A 20,556-nucleotide genomic window follows, 5' to 3' on the forward strand; every position below is an offset into this window, starting at 1 on the left:
TGGTTGGCGACTGACAGCATGCACAGCTTTGTATTATGGTAACTTTGATTTGTGTCTTGCTAACTTTGAACCCTTGTGTGGTAAGAGTGAACCTTGCCATCAAACTTTGTTGAAGCTACACTTTTACAACATCATATTTTTATGAAACCACTTTTGCTAATACCTTTGGTTCTTTAAGCAGTCTAAATCTCCTATTTGTGACAAATCTGTGTAGGGGACAGGGATCTTAAATCAGGATTCACAACAGCTATCTGGGCGATAGGACCTTCCTACAGACCATGCCAACCTAGCAGCTCAGCAGCAGTGAGAGTTACAGCTGGTTTTTTAAGGCATCAACACATTCATTTCAGAACCTAAAAATATGAAGACTAGGGGCTATAGGAACTGCTTAATTGAGTCCCTATCCTTACAGTTTTATTAGTGGCTTTTAAAAGCATGTATAAAATGACTCAATGTCCAAGAACAGCAGTCGGATCAGCAGCAGAACTGTACTAAACTAGCAGGGGAATCGGACAACAACGGTTCAGATTAACCAGTACTTGGAATCCAGCAACCAGGTTTGCTGATGAGCTCAGAACAGTAAAGAAATGTTTTCTCCAAACAGGAAGCTGGAAGTCTCCCATGGCAGTACATGGTGTAGCAGTTCAGCATTCCCTTGATTTCTCTCTCTCACGTTCAGCTTTGTGTGGTGGCCAAGGGATATCTGATACCTGAAACTGTTGTGTGCTTGGTTTGAGCTCTCAGACAAGGCTTCCTGGCCAGGACACCACAGTCAGTGTCACTTTGTTCCTTTGCTCCTTCAGCATTGGGATGAGTTCCGAGTTGCTCATTCCTATCGCTGGCACTCCATTCACTGCCACTATTTCATCTCCACACCTAATCAGAAAACAGGAAACATGCTCGTCAGTACTTGGTTGTAACACAGCACCCTAGGACCCCCAAAGCCATCAAGCCCACCCTGAGCCAAGATCAGCAACTCCTTGATGAAGCAACCGTTTCACTTCTGAGTCAGAGAGGGCAAGGGGAAAGGGAGGACGTTGCTGGTACTTGAGTAACACAGCACTGAAGGGCACCAGCAGCGTGACCAGCTGGCCAGGGAGCAGAGGGAAAAGTTCTAGAAAACAAATTTGTGCAAACCTCTCAAAGTAGAGGTTTTAGAGTCCTGCTTGATCTGCCCACCTCTATGATACACCAAGCTGTCTCCTTTGACGATGGGAGGTGCTGAAGCCAGCCAGCACCTTCCTCAGGTCTCATGTGGGAAGCACACTGCTGTCCTAGTGCTCCAACAGGAATCCAGCTGCCCCCAGCCCTCCCAGCAAGGCTCTGACCCAGCTCTGTTCTTTCACACCATTTCAGGGGAGCAAAGCCCAGCTCCCTGCACCAAAGCCACGTCACCTGCAAGGCAGCAGCCTCACTTTTATTTGTTACAGTAATGCCCTTGCAGCCTGCTGCATGCTTGCTGAAAAGCCAGCTCTGTTGGTTCCCAGAGAGAACACCGCAAGGGAGCTCTCTGGGATCCTGCAGCTCCACTGTTCACTCCTCCACTCCCTGTGATTACTGACACCAGCTCTTTTTAAGTTTCCTGCACAGGAGGGCTTTTGTTGCTTCCATTGGGATACTTTGGTACTAGATTTTATACTCTGGGTCCTTCAAGTTTCATCTCAAACATTCCCTTTCTACTTTTATCTGATTACTCAATTAAAACCTTTACAGCCTTTTAAAATGTAACTATTACTCCTTTTAGCTGCACCTTTATAGAGAAACCAAAACACTCCTTAATATGAGCTTGGTCTGTTGCAACTTCGGTAACAGTATTAACTGCACAAGTGAGTGCCTTAAGAATTAGAAGTCACTAACTTTTACCTCAGCATGTTAAAAGCATAAAAGACAGCCCCTCAGTAAAACAGTGCATGCTGACGTAAGTACTGATAGCATTTCTGATAGAAACACCAGAGATGTGCAGGGCAGCTCATACGTACTTCAGTTTCCTGTCTCGGAAGGCAGGAGTCCCAGGCACTATGGTTTTGATGAAGAAAGGCTGATTTCCTTTGCTCTCCTCAAAGCCTCCAACGATGCTGAAGCCCCAGCTTTCCAGGTTACCTTTACTCAGGACAATATCTTGACAGCAGTGAAGGTAGCTATGGAGACAGGCATTGGCATTAAAAAAACTTACGAGCGTGTTTCAAGGAAAGCTGCCCGACCAGAAATTTGTATTTTCCTGTGTGGAAAGCACAGCTCTGTAACAGCCTCATATTTATTTTCTTTTTTTAAAGGATTTGAGGCAACCCCTTTGCAGGGCATGTTACAGGGATAATTCTCAAATCTGAAGATGCCAGTGCTTTAGAAGTATTTTCTACTTCAAGAGTTAACAGAAAATTACCGTTCTCTAAAGGGATTTGTGACCTGAAAGATTCATGAAGTTATTCATGAATTCTGTCAATGAACATGCACAGTACTAGTGACTAAAGCAAATTAATTGTGAACAGCAGTTACACCCACGCAATTAATGAGAATCGAGGGGTCTTTATTCCATCTGTATCCTTCATGCCTGGCACAATGAAGGCATTCTGTAGTTAAGTATCGCTGCTGGAAAGCAAACATATGAGGTATGGCAGCCTTTCTTCTACTAACTACCACATCAGAATATGAAAGGTCATTCCTGCAGGACCTACACCCAGGCTTGCTGTGTACAGTAAGGTATCAGACTCCTCAGATCACAGGCTTTTGAATGCCAGCCACTGAGGTTTGCCTTCCTGGTAAGCCTGGGGCACGCTGCCCTGGAGAGTGTGGTATGCGAGTGCTAACAGCACTTACTCACTGAGTTTGTAGCGCAAAGACGTACAGAGCGCCCTTGTGAGGCGTCAGAAAAGGTGTGGCAGGAGCGCAGGCTGCTCTGGCTCACGGTCAGGGTACGTCCTGGCACCCAGCGCTGTGCTGTGTGCTCACTGCCCCACGGAGGGATTCCAGCAGCTAAATTTTTTCCTAATAAACGACTTTGCCTCAAGGGCTTTGCTTGAGCAGTTTGCAGATGAGTTTCAGATTTCAAAAGCCTTCTCAGTTAACTTCTCACTCGGAGAGAGATCCAATTATCTACTTTGAAACTGTAATTTACTTTTGTAAGAGCATAAATGCTGGCAGACCCAGCTCTAGCTTACTGATTCCTCCATGCTTGTCTTCTACTGGTACTACGCAAGTGTAAAAACACAGCTATGAGAAGTGTATGAGCCAGCTAGTGCAAATAAATAGCCCAGAGAGCAAGAGTGGCAAGATCTAATAATAGAACATAAATTAAAATACTAGACACATTGTCCAAGAGTTGGAAAAGGCTGTTTGCTAGCAATCAGTTTTCCATATGAAAAAAGGGTTTTTAGGAAGAGAAACATTAATTTACTAGAGTGGAAAATGACTATGGGAAAAGAATATTAGGCTTTACAGAAAGTAAAGGTGCAAGTTTAATTCTGACAAAAACTCTGCTGAGGCTGCAGTTCTGCATCCCTTTCAGAGTCTGTGGAGTGCATGGCACCAGTGGGGCCCTGGCAGGGAACACCCAACAGTTTAAACTTCATGGAGATTGGCTTCAGTAAACCCCAAGGAAGAAGGCAGAGGGAAACTGCTTTTGCACACCCAGAATCTTATCTGTAAGCCAGACTCTGCACGGTTACCGTTTTCAAGAGTCAAAGCTTTTACAGAGAAAAATATAAATCAATCTGTAAACGTGGTATTTCTGGTACCTTTAGGATTCAGTGTGCAATGCATTAAGACATATCCTCACTTCAAACCAGTATTTAGAGATGGTATTTTAGCAGCTGGAATTGGTTTAACATAATACTATGAATTAATCAAGTAAGGTTCCTACGCTGTCTTCTGCGACGTGCACAGTGATGAGGACAAACGTTCAGCAGCAGTAAGCAGTAGTGTACAATTAACTTGGAACACTCACCGCCACCATTAATAACAAACGGAGCAAGTGTAAGTTTGCAAGGACAGCAGAGCTACCCACAGCTGCATTACAAGACAAATCCAAGAAAGATCCCAGCCACCAGGTTCACTACAGCCAACACTGGCTGCCTGAGGTTAGATGGAAAAATATGACTACACATCTTACGGGGATGTTTGTGTCTTCATTGAAAGTGTGCAGCACAGCCATAGTCAGAAGTGGAAGATGCTCCAAGCTTATGCACCAAATGCTGTGGTATAAAAGCAGTCTTAGGAGCACAGAGGGCTTTTCTTCTAGGAAGAATAGGAGCAAGATGTTCGTGTTACTCCTCTGCTACCCAGGGTCCCAAGAAAGGCACAGGACCAGGGCCATCATCTCTCCTAAAACCCTTCTGCAACAATAGCCAGGCACATAACTTGAATTCTGCAAGATGGGCTATAGGGACTCCATATTTCAGAAACAGCACATCACCACGTGAGCCGAGATGACAGCCAGTATGTGCCATGAATAGAAAGCCACAGATAAAAGAATCAAGGCCAGAATTAAACACGGTGGGCTCAAGTGTTGCAATGACTGAATACACTCCCTTAGCCTTGAGCACTAACTTCAACTGCAGTCTTTCAGCACAAAGTTCTGCTTCAGACTAGAAAGAAACGTCAAATACAAATACCCTGCTTGCTTAGCTGAAAAAGTCAGATTCCTAATGGCTTCAGGGAAATCATTCATTCTATGGATGACCAGCTACTTGCTGCCAGGTCTTGCTGTGAGCAGCTGGGAAAATGAGTGAGGAAGCACAAGAATTACAGCCATTTTTATTACTGGAAATAAAAAAGGAAGATTGTCAGATCCTGAAATGAAATAACTTTGTGCCTCCTAACCACCCTCACACCCACAGAAGAGTGGCAGACGAATTCAGATGCCTGAATTCACGTTGGAGTAAGAAAGGAAGACTGCAGAGCAGAAAGGTCATCTGAAATCACTGCTTGTTCCTTCAGTAGCACAGTGCAGTAACAGCTAAATGAAGCCAACACAAATACCAGCACCAAAAGAACGTCAAGCAATGTATTAAATGGCAGGTAACATCAGTGTACTCTTGAAATGAAGGCAGGTGACCGATCAGCAGAGAGTGGACTCCAGTCCCTGTAGCAGAAAGTGTGGTGAAGCTGCAAGCCACCAGACATCCAGATAAATTGAAAGAGGAGGAAGAAATACAGCCAGCTTTTGCTTTGCTATACTTGACTGCTGGAGCACCCACAAGGAACAAATATGAGCCAGCATCTGAGGGTTCATACGCGAGTTTGGGCTGTCCAGGTACGGCTCAGGCCAGTTCATACTGGGCCTGCACAGATCAGACGGGCCAATGCCCTGGGAGAGCAAAAGGAACAGGCAGGACGGGGCTGGGTACAAGCCAAGTTGCAGTCGCTCAAGACACAAAAGCTACCTTCCTCGGGCTGTTTTGTTTAGCATTTACAGGCTGCTAAGTAACACAGGGGTAATATAACTGAGGCTTTGTTAGTATTTTTTCTTTCAGGTGCCTGGAGAAACAAGGCTGTAAATAATCTCAGCTTCCCACAGAAAGGGTTTGTCTTTACTGTTGTGCGCATCTCCTCCTGCATGATCCTCCTGCAGTCAGCTGGGACGACAACAGACTCTGCCTTTCAGAGCTGAACGAACGTATGCTGAAACTGCAAGTGTAAGCAAACCAGAGGTTCACCTCTCCAGGAAGGAGATAGAAATCCAAGCTTTCAAAGCCTCAACCCTGTCATCTGGAACTTACCACGCTGCTACTAAAATCTGTGCTAAGTCTACCATCCAAAGCTTTGCAGCAGGAAAACTCAACTATTCAGGATCATTTCTGCCTCATGCTAAAGATGACACAATTCCAACAGCCAAAAAGAATCAGACTGAAGGAATGCCTGCCCCTGAGATGATCAGATTAGAAACTATAAAATAGCACAGGTATCAGTTGGCTTCTGTTATACAATCCAAACAGAGCCACAGAGTGATTTGAGTTAATGATATTTTAGCAGGGACTAATTTAATACTTTCAAGTCAACCAACAAAGCAATTAATTTCCAGTGTTTGAGTGAAAGTCAACTCTGATTGAACAGATACAGTCACTGAAGAAACGTACCTAGGCAATCCGAGCCATGTGATCCAGAGGGGAGACCAGCCAAATCCTTGCTCCTTGATTTCCTGAGATGGCTCTGTTGAGTTTAATGGAATGATTTCCAAGGCTTTCAGTACGACTGAGTGGGAAGCCGCATTAGATTTCAGTGCTGAGACAGCTTCGTAGTAGTTCAGATGAGTCAAATCAATGCCATTTATGCTCAAAAGCACATCTCCTATTGATGAAATGATAGCATTATTACACACCTTTTGCTACAAAGCCCATTTCTGCCTCAAGGTCTCATCATGTGGAACCTTGTTTCCAGGCTCACTTTAGTGTCCAAGTGCAGCTTTCACTGAAAACCCAATTCCTAAAGGATAAAGGATTCAAAAGCCTTCTTACCTCGCTTGATTCTGCCATCCCTGAAGAGGCATCCGATGGGCTGCACGCTTGTTACATATATAGGGAGCTTGTTTTTGTTATCCCTTCCACCTCCAATCGTTATTCCTAAAGATTCCTTTGGTTCCTTTTTTATTGCAACTGTCTTTTCATGACACATGTATCCCTGAGGTAAATCCTACAAAGGAGTGACAGTACAACATGCAGCTTCATTAATGCAGTTAACATGAGAAGCCCAGATATGGACAAAAAACAACAGAACATCTTGTATCTTTAATCCACATTTCAGCAATGTTGCTGGATGGCAAAGTCAGCTTCTCATGGACTTGCTCTGGGGAGAAAAACCACCCTGTATTTCCAAAGTGATCCCATCATGGCTGAGGTACTGCTCTCGTAATGATGCCACGTTCATTTGCTGTAGAGAGATGCTCACTCTAAGAAGAACAATTTTGCACTCAGGAACAAGCTACGAACTCCTTTCAAGGCCACTCATATCAACCTCTCTGAATACCACTAAACGTTTAGGTTGCAGTGAAAGCACACACGATAGCATATGCTGTAGAAACAATACGTAAATGCTACTTCTGTACCATAAAGCCCTCCAGCTCCAAACCAAACAACTCGGTGTCCTTGTGCAATCCCCTGAACGTGCTGTGCTTGATGGATGTAGAGAAGCGAGTCGCAAGCGTCTCATGGATGGTAAATTTCCTATTGCCCTTGCCAGACAATAAAGGATTAAACACTGGTTCTGCATCAACATTAGAGACATTTGAAGACATTTTGACACATTTTTCCCTAAAAATTGTGTTTCCTAGTAGATGGCAAATGTACAGGTCTCCAGTACCAAAAGCCACAAACCTGCTGCTTTTCAATAGCTCAAGAAGAAATGGAGCTACTGATCAGTCTTGCACTAAAAATCGCCATCACAGAGCCAACATAATAGATCTGCCAGACTAAGAATAACCAGTGCTTTTGTTATTTGCAAAACTCACCTTCTGGTAGTAAGATTTTCGTCTGTAGTGGTTCTGGTCTAGTCGTCTTCGATGGTGCACAGGGCTTCCTCCATTGCTGCTACTGCTGCTGCTGCTGCTGCTGCTGCTGTTATTAGATGTGCTCCCATCTTCTACCGGGTCCGAGAGCTGCATTCCTGGCTGCCTCAAGACAACAAAGTTCACTCTTGATTCAGTGGTCTGTCAAGAGAAGAAGAATGTAAATAAAATAGAAATTATGAATGGCCTGTGTTGTTTTCTTGGAGAGAGAAGGGTTGGCATCAGTTTCTACAAAGGGTTTTGAGACAGGGCTGTGCACCGTGATGCAGTGTTTTTTGTGAAGAGTCACAGAATCCCATGGTGAAAAGAAAAAAGGAATTAGCAAATGTTAGTCAGAAGGAACAGGAATAGAAGCAGGCTTCACTCATGCCTCCCTCCCCCACAAATGCCAAACGAGAGAAAATGGAAAGGGATGATTAATTCCTCCACTTCAGTCCAAATAACCAAAATAGCATCTTGTATTGTGATACAAAATGAACAGAACTACAACGCTGCCTGGTCCAGCATGGATGACCACGATATGAGTACTGGATGCTTTTTCTTTTATTGTACAGAAACTTGTTAAACTCTTCCCCTCCCAGCTTATGTACCATGTCTATTGTTCAACATCTCCCACCCATTTTTTTGTCCCCAGAGTACCTGACCTTTTGTCTACGACTGCTGCCAATTGAACACTTAACCAGCTGTATGGCTGGCCTTGGCAGAGCTACAGGGAAAGTATTCACTATTGTTACTGCTCTTCTAATTTGGTTTGTGCTTTCAGATAATTTGACAAAACCTTATTGTGAAGAACTCCACTGGGGTAAGGTGTATGTGCTTATGTAGGGCATTTCCTGCAATGGATGAGAAGCACGGTGCATCAACTTTTGTAGTTGTTTCTTTTCTTTTTAAATTAGCATGAGTGTTTTATCTTCTGAAACAAAATTTAGAAGCTTCTTGCATCCCAAGTCACTTCAGACAGAGCAATTTTTTTCCAGACAAGTTGGCACACATCAATATCTTCATAAAAGATATTGCATTGTGGGATGCAAACAAAATTCTAAGAAGCCATAGAATGGAATCACATTTCTAGCATTAAAAAAGGAAACTGAAACTCTGCTCTCTCTCTTTCCTTTCTCCCATGCCACTGCACTCAGCTGCTCATTACCAGGAAGAGAACTGGCACTCCCTCACCGCTGCCCTCAGATTCTTTCCGGGATATAAACAGTATGTGATGAGATGTATTGTGTCAGGATCTTTAGATAAAAACAGAATCTGGAGGTCATTGCCTAGGGAGATAAAGAATTTAAACTGATCTACATAGTATCTGCTGAACACATAGCAATCCTTAACCAAATTTCCTTGCCTGCTCCTTTCACCAAAACCTTTGGCATGCTGCAACAGGACTGCATTCCTCTTGTGTGGGGAAAGACCACCGCTCCTCTACCCATGTAGTATTTCAGAGTGCTTTTAGCCTGAGGTCCCTCGTGTTGTTTTCTAGACTACTCTTCCCAAACACAGGTAAAATGGGGAGAGAGGGCTTCAAATCAGTCAAAAGGGTTCTGTTCTGTGCTGCCAGCCTATCACATCTCCCAACAAATACCTTCAGTTTGACTGTCTGAAGCACAAGATGCTGTCCTAATCTCTCCTTGTCTGTTCTGCAAGCATCTAAACACTGCAAACGAATATTCACTCTGCAAGAAAGGCTCCAAACACCACACCACAAGGAGATCCAGTTGCCTTAGCTGAACCTAAGTGCCATGAGCAACTGCCTGGCTTTGGACTTGTCAGAGATGACTCACGATAGATGCCCACTCTGTGTATTTATCTTCATTTGGAAGCAGTGCTTTCCACGCATCCGCAGGGAAGTTACTTTCCCACTGAGATATTTCAGGGAATACAGTTTGCTCCAGTGTGTTCTGTTAGCACTTGGGTCAGAACAGGAGCGCTGCCATCAACGCGGACAGCTGCAGAGTCATCAGCCACACCACCTCACCATGTCATAAATTACCTGGATTATCTGTGCAGCAGCCTCAGGTGTTCCTTGCCTCAAATCCTGGCCATTTATTGACAGGACTCTGTCATTCCGACTCAGCTTTCCATTTTTGGCTGCTAAACCTCCCTCTAACAGATCTAGAATAAAAATCCCTGCCTCATCCGTCTTCCTGATCAGTTTGATTCCCAAGGGTTCGGATCGGTCTCTCTTTATCAAGGTAACGTGGATCACTTCCCGATTTGTGGCAGAAGTGGAATCCTGCTGTGCAGTCTTGTTGGAAAATCCCTTCTCCTGCAGGACCATGAGGTGGAGAACAGGACCTGGGTGGCGCAGGAAGGAGACAGCTTGGCAGTGAGTCACGCTGCTGATGTTGACGCCATTCACCTCAAAAGATAAACAAACCAGAGTCATTAATCAGAACCTACATCGTTTAGGCACTGTCCGCAGCGCGGAACATGACAAAGTTGTAGACAGGATGTACGACTCCCAGTGCAATGCCATGACTGAAGCAGCTGCTTCTGTTGCACATTAGAGAGCAGAGTTTTCTAAAAAAGAATGCAGAAGTAAGCAGATGAAATTAGACCATAATTGAAGGTGAATAGCTGTGGACAGGGACAAGACAGCACAACCCACGTAACTAACAAATCTGAAACTGCAAAATATTAAATGATTACATTCATTCCATGGCAGTGCAGAACTGCCTACCCTTAACTTCCAGCATTAATAGATACTTGTAGTAGACGACTCAAATTAGAGACTACCCATCCTCACTTTTAAACTGAGAAGTGGTCTATAGTCTACAAGCTTCTGGAATCATCAGTCTACTCATGCCTTTACCAAGGCAACTCTGAGAAGAAACTTTTTGCTTTGTCTGCTGTCACCTAAGACTCTGCGCAGTCTTCTTTTAGGATGTTAATAGGGCTTCTAAGTGTGGGGACCTTCCCTATTTACAACTCAGTCAAGATTGAGACATGTACAATTCAACTGAATAAAGTAAAAGTTACTCTGTTGGTCTATCTATGAAGCCACCTCAGAGATCACATTTGCCACTTGTGCATGTAAGGCTGCCAGTCTGTACTGAAGTCCCCAGTCCAACAGGATAATTAGGTTTTTTTAGCTTGTCAAATGATTGGGCAGCCATAGCTGGGAGGTGCTAACAGTTCTCGCTATGTGTAGGCTTTGCTGCTGCATACGAACTTCTGTCACCTCGATTAGCACACTGCCATGCAGCATGATTAATGTGGAAACTAAATCTGGCCGTGGGTCCGCACGGTATGAGGTTGGTGCTCTTTATTACTCACATTGCATATCTGATGCTTACTTCAAGTCGTAAGATCTTAAACTTGGGACCTGCCCATTGAGAATATGCAGCTTAAGCAACATAGGACAGCAAGGAAGTATAAGACTTCCTAACTAGAGCACAGTCCTGTGGAGAGAAAAAACGGTGCTACTGGGTGAAATTTATCAGGTAGACATCTTTTTAATTTATCCAAAATGGTCTAAATTTCTAAAAGCTATCAAATATGCAAGGTAAATATGAGTGTGACTGGAAGAAACCTGAAGAGTCTGCTTCTCAGCCCCAGCAGCTGCACAATGGCCCTGACACACAAGTCTGATCAGTGCCTTTAAACCTTCAGCTGTAGAGATTTCCCAGTTTATCTAGGCAACTCTTCTCCCCCAGCCTTCAAGTCAAGAGAAGCAATGGGACCAGTAGGGTTTTACATACCTCAAGAATATGGTCCCCAGGTGCTATTCTTCCATCTGTAGCAATGACAGAATCCCGCAAGACTTCCTGAACAACAATGTTTCCTAGAGGGGTATCTTTGCCCCCAACTATCCTCATCCCCAGCTCCTCCTCCGGGTCTTCTCGGTGAATTTCAATGGTGGTTGTTTCAGCCACAAGACTGGTTCTCTGAGGAAGGTCTGATTGTGGAAATCGAAGAGAAAAAAAAATCCAACACATTAATAAAGTTCTCCTTCACATGGTACCACAAGATTTGTCACACTGGCAGGCTGTGTCCAAAGTAGTGTCTGGAGGGAAAGCATCTCTCAGGACAGGGTCAGATTAAAAACTTAAAAAGCCTCTGTTTCTTTACAGTTTCTTCAGAAAACTTCCCATCTTCTCCTAGCTTTTGGCAAATTTAAACTCATTACCATTCCTTGACTATTATTAAAGGACATTCAGTATGTTTCACTTAGCATTGATTATTTTTCTGCTGTGACAGCTGGCCTACTAGAAGCGCACACACAACAAAGTCCAATTTCCACGATGCCCATTAGAAAAGGGGACGACTGAGCTCTAATTACTGGTCTGCCGATGCAGTGACTTTACCACAGGCAGCTACTTCCCTCCTCCAATTTCCTTTCCTCCTCTTTTCCCATCCCCCCTGTAAAACAGGAGTAATGTTTACCTATTTACAGCATCCTGAAGACTAAGCAATGCTTCTCAAGCCACTTTGAAGATGAAAGTTGTTATTAAACCTACCAGCACTGCAACATTCAGGCAGGCCCTACACTCTAATGAAGCCCAGCGCACTGCCTGGCAGGGTGAACTGCAGTTGTCACACAGAACGTGCAAAACCTGCCCAAGTGTATTTTGGGAAAAAGTCAACAGAGAAGTAAACTGACCTGGGTATTAACTCCAGTACAGCAGTAGCCAGCTCCAGCACCCGCACACTTGGAAACTGATACTAACTTTGAAACAAGGCACAGAGCTTTTTACGCTGCTGCCTTCTAAGACCAGTGGTTTTATGCTGAAGTAGAGATGGTTACTTTTAACTACAAGGGTTTTATGACTGACTATTAATTCAAAAATTAAGTTTATACTATAAAAACAGGCTTGCTGGACACCATTACAGAGGTACCGACCACTCTGGGAAACTGACTGTATGCTTAACTTTCTCCACAAGATTAAGAAGCTTGAACACTTCCTAATTACCAATTATTTGGCTACTGGAAGCGCTTTAAGTGCTCCATGTTCACATTCACAGGGACTGCCTTTGTTTCTGCAAAGAATACTGTAAATATTCACTGCCATCTAACAGAGATTCTTTGAATTGTTTTGCACAGTTTTGTACCTGTGAGCAGATCCTGCCACACCTGATGTACACGAATACATCTCTCTTTTGTTCAAGGACAAGCTGAGGAAAGAGATTACTCCGATGGCTACTAGTGACTGAACAGCATTGAAGACATCTAAGAATGTTGGGGACACTTTAAAAATAGAATTGTCTGAGATAATCACCTCATTTTTATATTATAAAAGGTAATTAGATAATTACATTTCTGTATCAAACTCTCACCTTCTTCAGTCTCCTCAAAAGCTGGATTAACCAGGCCAGGCTCCGCAGTCCCGAGCGATACCACAGCAGCTGCAGAGCTTTCTGCCACAAGTGCCGATCCTCCACTTGGTACCTCCAGATCCCTGGGCATGTTTGTCTCCACCTTGGTAGGAGTATCTTCCTTCCCTTTGGAAATAGGATTCCTTTTCTGCTGTAGTTCAGATTTGTATTTCTTGAAACCAGGACACCTAGGGAGAGATTGTCAGTGTCTGTAAGTGGCTGTTCTCTGCCTGTGTGGCTCACACACCACATGCAACCTCTGACAAAGGTATGTGAAGCAGCATGTTCAAGATCTCATCAGCTGCGAAGCTTGTATCACAGATGCTAAAACTTATTCTCATTTGACCTTCAGCTTCTACTTGCACTAGCATTAGCTAAAAAGCAGGCTTGTTATTTTATTACTTTCAAAATTATTACATAAATTCTTCAAAAAAGGAGTATGTACTAGGACCGGGAGTCTCCCTTGCTAAATATTTACCTGGCAAACACTAGGTGAAGAAAACCATACCTCTTACAATACAAGCAAATACTTAGCTCTAGCCTTTTACAGATGACTGTGAACTGTAACTTTATGCAAAGGAAGTGGCTCAAGTTTCAAGCTCAGTGTTGAATTGTTGAATTACAAACCAGTAATGTGCAAGAGCAGCAAGTGAGGCTTGCTTATTCTTTTTCTGCTGAATGAGACCTGGTCTTAGACAGCTCTCCACCTCCAGCCCATGCAGGTGATGGCCCTGCTTGAATGGGAGCAATTTAGAGGAGTTTACAATCCCACTGACTGCTCCTCACACAGAGGTTCAAGAAGTAATTCTACATTCAACAAAATGCGCTGTGTGCGGCCACACCACAGCCAGCCTATCTGGGCAAAAATGGGTGAGGAAAAACAAGCTCTTTTATCAAGAGTATTTTAAAAAAAGGTGGCCAGTGAGGAGGGTGATAAATGAAAAAGCATCACTTTCAGAGACATGAGTAGTACTGGGTGTTTACCAGAGTCACTTTTCAAATTAAACTCAACTATTTACATTCTGGCTAAACGAGTCTCATCCCAGTATTACTTCCTCTGGTTTACTCCTAGTCATTTATTCTCCAAGCAGTAAGATGAACCTGAAACTTAAAGACAGAAGCAGATTGATCCACTTGTGCACATTTCCCTCTTAAGATGTCGAGAAACAACTTCATTTTGCAAAGGGCAGAGGAATCCCTCATGAAAAAAAGAGAGTTGCTAGATGCTTCTTATTTCCTTAAGTCTCCTGCTATCAGTTAATCTCATTTAAAACTACACAGGAACACCCAAATCCCAGTGTAATTTTTTAATTATATTTCATTTTTGCAGTCTAACTATGCTCACAGCCCAGGTGAAATAGCCTCAATTTTTAGAGCACACCCTGGCCAAAGAAGATACCAAGAACTACGAACTGTATAAGAGGATGATACAATTTCCAGACAGGTCTCTAATGTAAGCATTTAAAGGTACCTCCCTCTTCTCTGTTTAACTCCTGTGCCAAAGGGATTAACAAGTGACAGGAGTTTACTGATACTGGAGTAGATTTATAGAGCAGAGAGGAAGGCCCAGCCCTCGTACAGGCCATAGCCCCAGCTCCACAAGGGCAGCATGGCAGAGCCTGTGGTAGGGCTTGTACTTAGCTCCCTCTCCTGCAATCATTAACTAGGAACAAGTGTTCTTCAAGCCCATGGCAAGAGCTCTTTGTCACCTGCAATTCTTTTAAAGTGACATCGTTCTGCCTGCCACCAGTTCAACTGACAGCGGAAGCACCAAAACTCATCCCTGCTGACAAGCGCAAGGCAGGGGAAAAGAAAAAAAACATGTATTTTTAAGTTGCTTCTCTTTCTCAGCAAAAGAATGAGAGAAGATAATGGAATTATACGTGATTCAGCAACTGCATAATGTGCAGCTTGGAGGGACTTCCATTATTTGGATCAAAAGACTTATGTATTACACATCTTAATTGGACCAATTAAACTGGCAACACTGCACGATCCCTTGCTTCCAGAGTGTTGACTTTGTGCCTGTTTTTCTTCTCTGCGCAAGTGAAACAAGAGGAAGCATGTTTATAATAATTTTCAGGGTCAGGTGCCCCATATCAGCAGACACAAATATATAGACACGATAGGTTTTGTGTCTGTGGACAGCTTGCAGGCGAGCAGCTCGCCCTTTGCCTCTGCAGCACAGGTGAGCAGCCATCCTAACACACGCAATTACACTGTCCTCACACACCCACCTCTCCAGCCTCGCCCTCTGCCATCTCTGCTGTCCCATCTTGCCCCGGTTTAAGAACTGCTCTGAGAGTGGATCTTTCTGGTCAGAAGCACATCAGATAGATGACATTATACAAGGAGCAATAATATCATGTAAATGGGAATGCACCTGTTCTGCAGATGAGCTTCCAGTTCACAGCGCTGCATTGTCTGCTGACACTCTGCCTTGAAAGGACAGAAGACAATCAGCTTGTCCAAGAGGTTTCGTACCAGAAGGCTGGACTTGTGGCACTGCTGGAAAGAGAGCTTTTTCCGATCCATAGGACAAAAGTTGTACTCCTGCATGAAGTTTTCAAGGCACTTGAAACAGTACGTGTGTCCACAGGGGGTGTCCATAGGTTGGAGCAGAGGCTGAAGGCAGATGTGACAGATGAGTTCGTCGTCCACTTCATCCTGGAAGTTGTAGAGATGATTGTCCAGCAAGAGGTGGAACTGACCGCACTCGCAGCAGAGTTCGCTCACTTGGGATGCGTGGTCTTCTGCTGTGGGATCAGCCATGAGAGCCAGCAGCAGGGAACCTTGGCACGGAGCAGCTGTCTGAAGGAGAACCTCTGAAGAAAGGGAGAGAAAAAGAGATTTCCAGTCAACTGTCCGGTCTAGATCAAGCCAATCAAAAATTAATTATTGTATTCTTGCCTTACGTCCCTGCTGGTATCTTCACCCCCGCCTACCTCCCTTAGGGTTCTTCTGTGAATGATCAACCCAGGGATCAGAGAACGCAAGGACCTCATGCAGCAAAATGTTTAAGCACGTGGATAAACTGAAGCTTAAATTACTTTATGTGCATCAGTGACACAGATGAGAGAAAACCCTGCCCAACACATAAACGAGAGAAGTGGAGACACAAGCTGTGTGCTCTTGAGGGAGAACAACCTAGAGAGGGGAGAAAAAGGAGAGCCAAGATAGTGGTATTTAAACTGACACTTTTTCTCTCTGGCTTTCCAGATTATACCGAGTATTTTACAGATATGTATGGTGAAACATCAGTTTGGGGACTTCTGGTTATTTGAATTTTTGCTTAGAGGGGAATAAGGAAAAAGAAGAGGAAGAAATTTCAAAAGAAACTTCAATCTAAACCACCTTTCCTTCCTTTTAAGCCCACTCCCTTCAAAATGTTCATCTTAACAAACAATGCATTGTTCCTCACTCATCCACTATTAAGTTCAGCCATGGAAACAAATTTCCTATAAAAAGACTAAGGCTTCCTAAGTGGAAAAAACACAAAGAATTGTCCACATCCCAGTTTGCTGTAACGTTACAGCACGGCTTGAGCTTCAGCTTCTTACAGTTAAGGAGCATAAGACTGGGGCAGAGCTGCTGCTCTACTGACTTTAATAGAGACCCCTCCAGTCACATCCATTTTTAATCATGCCTATTGTAATTAAATGTAAAATCCACCTGTGTTTGCTAGCAGATTACTCTACAGGCACACAGACTACTGCAGGAAGGTTTTTTATTTTAATAAATAAATTTTAATGGCAGTTATTTTAATGAAGTAGAAAATGTGGTACTAGATGAAGCCAGCACTCTGTATCACACAGCTGGGGGTTTTGTTGTTGTGGTGGTGTTAAGGTTTTTTGGGGAGTTTTGGGTTGGTTTTTCTTAAGTATGTAAAAAATACAGGAGTCTTTGAAAACAAAAGAATTGCAGAACTGTGATGAAATGGAAAATTTCTGAAATACGACATGGAAAATATCTGAAAACAACTGCTTTATCTGGAACAGGTAAAAGCCAAAGCAAGAGTGAACACTGGTCTGCACCAGTGCCTGGAGGATATGGCTGGCACGCAGCAGCCACTTTGGAGCAGGGTAAGCAAGAACAATAAGATAGCAAGAACGGCAAGAAAAAATTAGTCATGGGTTTCAAATAAAAATCATACATCACTCCAATTAATTGTCAAGCACAAGTCAGTTAGTTAATTAAAGGGATAACATATCGCCAACAGAATCAAGCCATTTTATGGGCGAATTTTTACCCAGCCATAGAAACTTGTTCACTTCAAAAGATTAAAACATTACTGTCACGGTTCCAGGTGGGTACAGGGCATGAGTTGTTTGCTTCTCCTGCTGCTGCTGCAGTGCCAGAAAGCATCTTCCCCTTGAGAAAAGCACTTGTGTGGATGTACAGACTCAGCTCTTCTGGTTGCATTTACTCCTTAACTCTTGATGTATTCATGCCCTACTCTCTTAGAAATACCCATTTTCTTTGGTACTTACATCCATCCGAAACAGGCATCCCTACTGTTTGCCTCACAAAAAGTCTTCATTTGATCTTAAATAATCTTCCAAGCAAAAAGGAAACATTTGGACATTTGACAATCGCATAACGTCACCAATTCTAATCAATCAGCTCAGCACCCACAGTTAACATAACACCAAGCTTCCAAGGCAAACATCTACCAATAAGAAATACTTGTGCTTCGGGTTGTAGTATTTGCATAAAACTTTGGCAGGTGATTAAACAAATCTACTTTCTCACTGAAAACAAACCCCACAGTAATTTTGCTGATAAACTCCTTATATATATATATATTTTTTTTTTTCCAGATTATTTACCAAATTCGTTCTCTGAAAATAAAGGTTATACAAGATGAATCCCATTTATGAGTCATTTCAAAACTCATGGAGTATTACCACAACTTTTTTCTACCTGTAACTCTAAGCTGTTCGGGCCTCTCACTCCCAGATCCTCAAAAACGAAGAGTGAAGATTTCCAAAAGTGCCAAGGTAAATTGTATTTTTACACTACTGTCCTTTCGAGGAGAGCTCCTGCAGACACCAGGGAACCCAAGGCTGACACCTCAGTGATGAAAGGCAGCCCACACCCTTCGGCAAGGCAGGAGCAGCACGGGGAGGCCAGCAGGCTCAAACAAGCCTGCCACTGCTCCGTGATTCAGTCAGAGAGCAGATGTTCTACAAGAGGAAAATTGCTAACATCTTATTCAGCAAAGATGACTACTTCAGCACAACAAGACAGATCTGTAGTGTCGAGAAAATGCACTGTTTCAACACAACAGGCACAGTTCCCCTCAGCTTAGTCTGTCTGGAGTCCCTGGGATCATAGCCCTGGAGGTGAAGTTTGATATTTACCCAATCTTCTGCAGTTTCCATCAAATTTCAGTTTCTAACCTCTACAGGTCCAACAACCTGCTTCGTGCCAAGTGGCTACTTATTGACTGCATGAAAGTGTTAAAGCCTGACATTTACTTACGCTGCTTCTCTAATGGACTTTGCTGTTCTGAAAGTATAACACAAGGACTGCCTCTGGAGTCTGAATTATTTAGAAAGGAGTACACCCCATTTCTACACATGACAAAGAATTGAAGGAAATAAACCAGCAGAAATCTCTCTATATTGTCCAATTTCTTGCCCTGTGTGGTCTAGAGACGGAGTACACTCCATTCCTACACATGACAAAGAACTGGAGGAAATAAACCAGCAGAAATCTCTCTATAGTGTCCAATTTCTTGCCCTGTGTGGTCTAGAGAAAAGATTTCTTTGGAATCACCTTTATCTTTATTGTTTTGGTTTGGTTTTTTTTTAATCACTGTTGCCCCCCATTTTTTTTAAAGTACCATTTCTTGTACTGTAATAGAGAAAAGATTTCTTTGGGATCACCTTTATCTTTATTGTTTTGGGTTTTTTTTAATCACTCTTGCCCCCCATTTTTTTTTAAAGTACCATTTCTTGTACTGTAAGACTGACTCAAAGAATAGACCTTTTTTGTTGTTTTTTAAATGGAAGACTTATCAGGTTGTCTAATCTATTTCCCTGCCAAAGCAAGACTATTCCTGACAATATTAGCACATTGCCTATTCTTGTTTTAACTCTGCTAGGGCACAGAGCCTCAGATATACACCCCCTCTGCACATCTACAACAGTGTTAATAGCTCTAGTAGGGAATATGCCAAGAACCACACTTACAGTGAACCACTCAGTACCATTCCTGAGGGACCAGCTCTGTTCAAAGCCCCCCTGGACTGATAAATGAATCTGATTCATTACTTCTACAGCTTTTTAAAAAAAAAATCCATTTAAACAAGCATAGTTACCTAAGAAATCTTTATAGCATCATGCCTCCATTTGCACTGCAGTTACTGAAAAGGAATGGTGGCTGTGGTACCTGGCTACAACCCGAGCCACATCTTCCAATCTTAGCATCTGAAGCCTCAGCATTTCCAAACACAACTCTTTCTCCGTGTCTTTAAGACATTTCACTCTGCCACAAGTTAGACTTTTTCATACAGTTCCAGCATTTGATACAGCCACTTTCAGTCATTTACCTTAATATGTTATTATACCTCTTTGAGGTATAACACTGATGCTGTGCCCATTTAAAGACTGAGAAACGGCATCAGGAGAGGCTAAAATACAGACCCACAGAGACATCAACTCATGGGCATTTAACACTTCAGTATGTCTCTGAATAGGATCTCAAGTGACCTACCCACGATCACAGAGGAAAAACAAAGTAAAATCTTTCCTATCAGATTAGGAGGACTAAAGGAATGCCTGCTTTAGTTCAAAAAATAATTTAAAATAACTGTCAAATAACTCAGTATGTAAAAACTACTTGTACTATAGAAAATATTTTGGAAATACAATGGGTTTATGCTTTTATGCACCTGTAGATTAGCGCTTCCATGATGATATAGACTGTGTTATTGAAAACCTCAATATAAATGTTGGCTATGAGATTGCAGGGCACATGCCCTACGTAAACTGCTACGCAATAGTTCGCTGCAATAATTATGCCAGTTATTATATTTACAATGACATTTCCCTGGGAGACTGGAAATGCAACATTCCAACTAAAGGCTAAACAATTAATTCATTTTTTGAGGGTGGACAAAACAAACCAGTGCATTCTGGATTAAGATGACTGAGGGCACACTCCAGCAGGGCACCAACACAAAGCCCATCTGCTTATACAAAAGTAAATTCAAGATGGATTCGAACGCAGCAAACCCAGTGCTTTAGCAATAAACTGTAGCAAAAAGTGGCAGAACTTTTGCTAAACTTTCTTCAAACAGTTTTCACTCAGTTAAGATGTTTTGTTTTTCACAGAACGGCAATTTTTTTTTATTCTAGAGACCGAGAGAAGTACATTGCAAATATACAGTAGTGGTACATAAACCAGTGCTGAAATACCAGAGGATTTTTATAAGCAACGCTTAAAAGTAGGCCAAGTTTTACAAAAACCCACAATACCAAACCCAAGAACAGTTTCAGGTGGTGATACAATGTCCTGTTATCTTTTTTTATTATTTTCTGATACTGCTGAAGATCAGGCCACTTAATGAAAAAGTAGGAAGTCAAAGCTTCTGTAATTGGTAAATTTATAGAGCTAAATAAGAAGCCAGCCTTTCATTAATTAACCTTGCCCTCAAGCCAAAGGGTTTCTAATAAGCCACCTCCACCAGTAACTGTTCAGCCCAGATATGAAGACTTCAACTGAGAAACTGTAAATCA

The 20,556-nt window shown here is 42.8% G+C and overlaps 1 protein-coding gene across 1 annotated transcript; it reads right to left on the minus strand.

The window, feature by feature from the left end:
• Positions 1-740: 740 nt before the first annotated feature.
• On the minus strand, positions 741-15,583 carry LOC104546798 (ligand of Numb protein X 2-like). Its single transcript, XM_010192285.1, has 9 exons — positions 15,195-15,583; positions 12,773-12,999; positions 11,197-11,393; positions 9,486-9,854; positions 7,439-7,636; positions 6,450-6,624; positions 6,072-6,282; positions 1,980-2,138; positions 741-876 (listed from the first exon to the last, which is right to left on the minus strand). The coding sequence occupies exons 1-9, from the start codon at positions 15,581-15,583 to the stop codon at positions 741-743; spliced, it is 2,061 nt and encodes a 686-aa protein (XP_010190587.1).
• Between the last annotated feature and the right edge of the window lie 4,973 nt (positions 15,584-20,556).

The sequence above is a fragment of the Mesitornis unicolor genome, unplaced genomic scaffold, assembly GCF_000695765.1.
Source record: "Mesitornis unicolor isolate BGI_N332 unplaced genomic scaffold, ASM69576v1 scaffold7339, whole genome shotgun sequence".
Classification (NCBI taxonomy): Eukaryota; Metazoa; Chordata; class Aves; order Mesitornithiformes; family Mesitornithidae; genus Mesitornis; species Mesitornis unicolor.

Excerpts from the sequence above, each read along its gene's own strand:
- LOC104546798 (XM_010192285.1), bottom strand. The coding sequence starts at position 15,583 with ATGGCTGATCCCACAGCAGAAGACCACGCATCCCAAGTGAGCGAACTC. Across the intron at positions 13,000-15,194 it reads GAAGCTCATCTGCAGAACAG|GTGTCCTGGTTTCAAGAAAT; the intron begins GTGCATTCCCAT and ends ATCTCTCCCTAG. Across the intron at positions 2,139-6,071 it reads ACATGGCTCGGATTGCCTAG|CTACCTTCACTGCTGTCAAG; the intron begins GTACGTTTCTTC and ends CTGTCTCCATAG.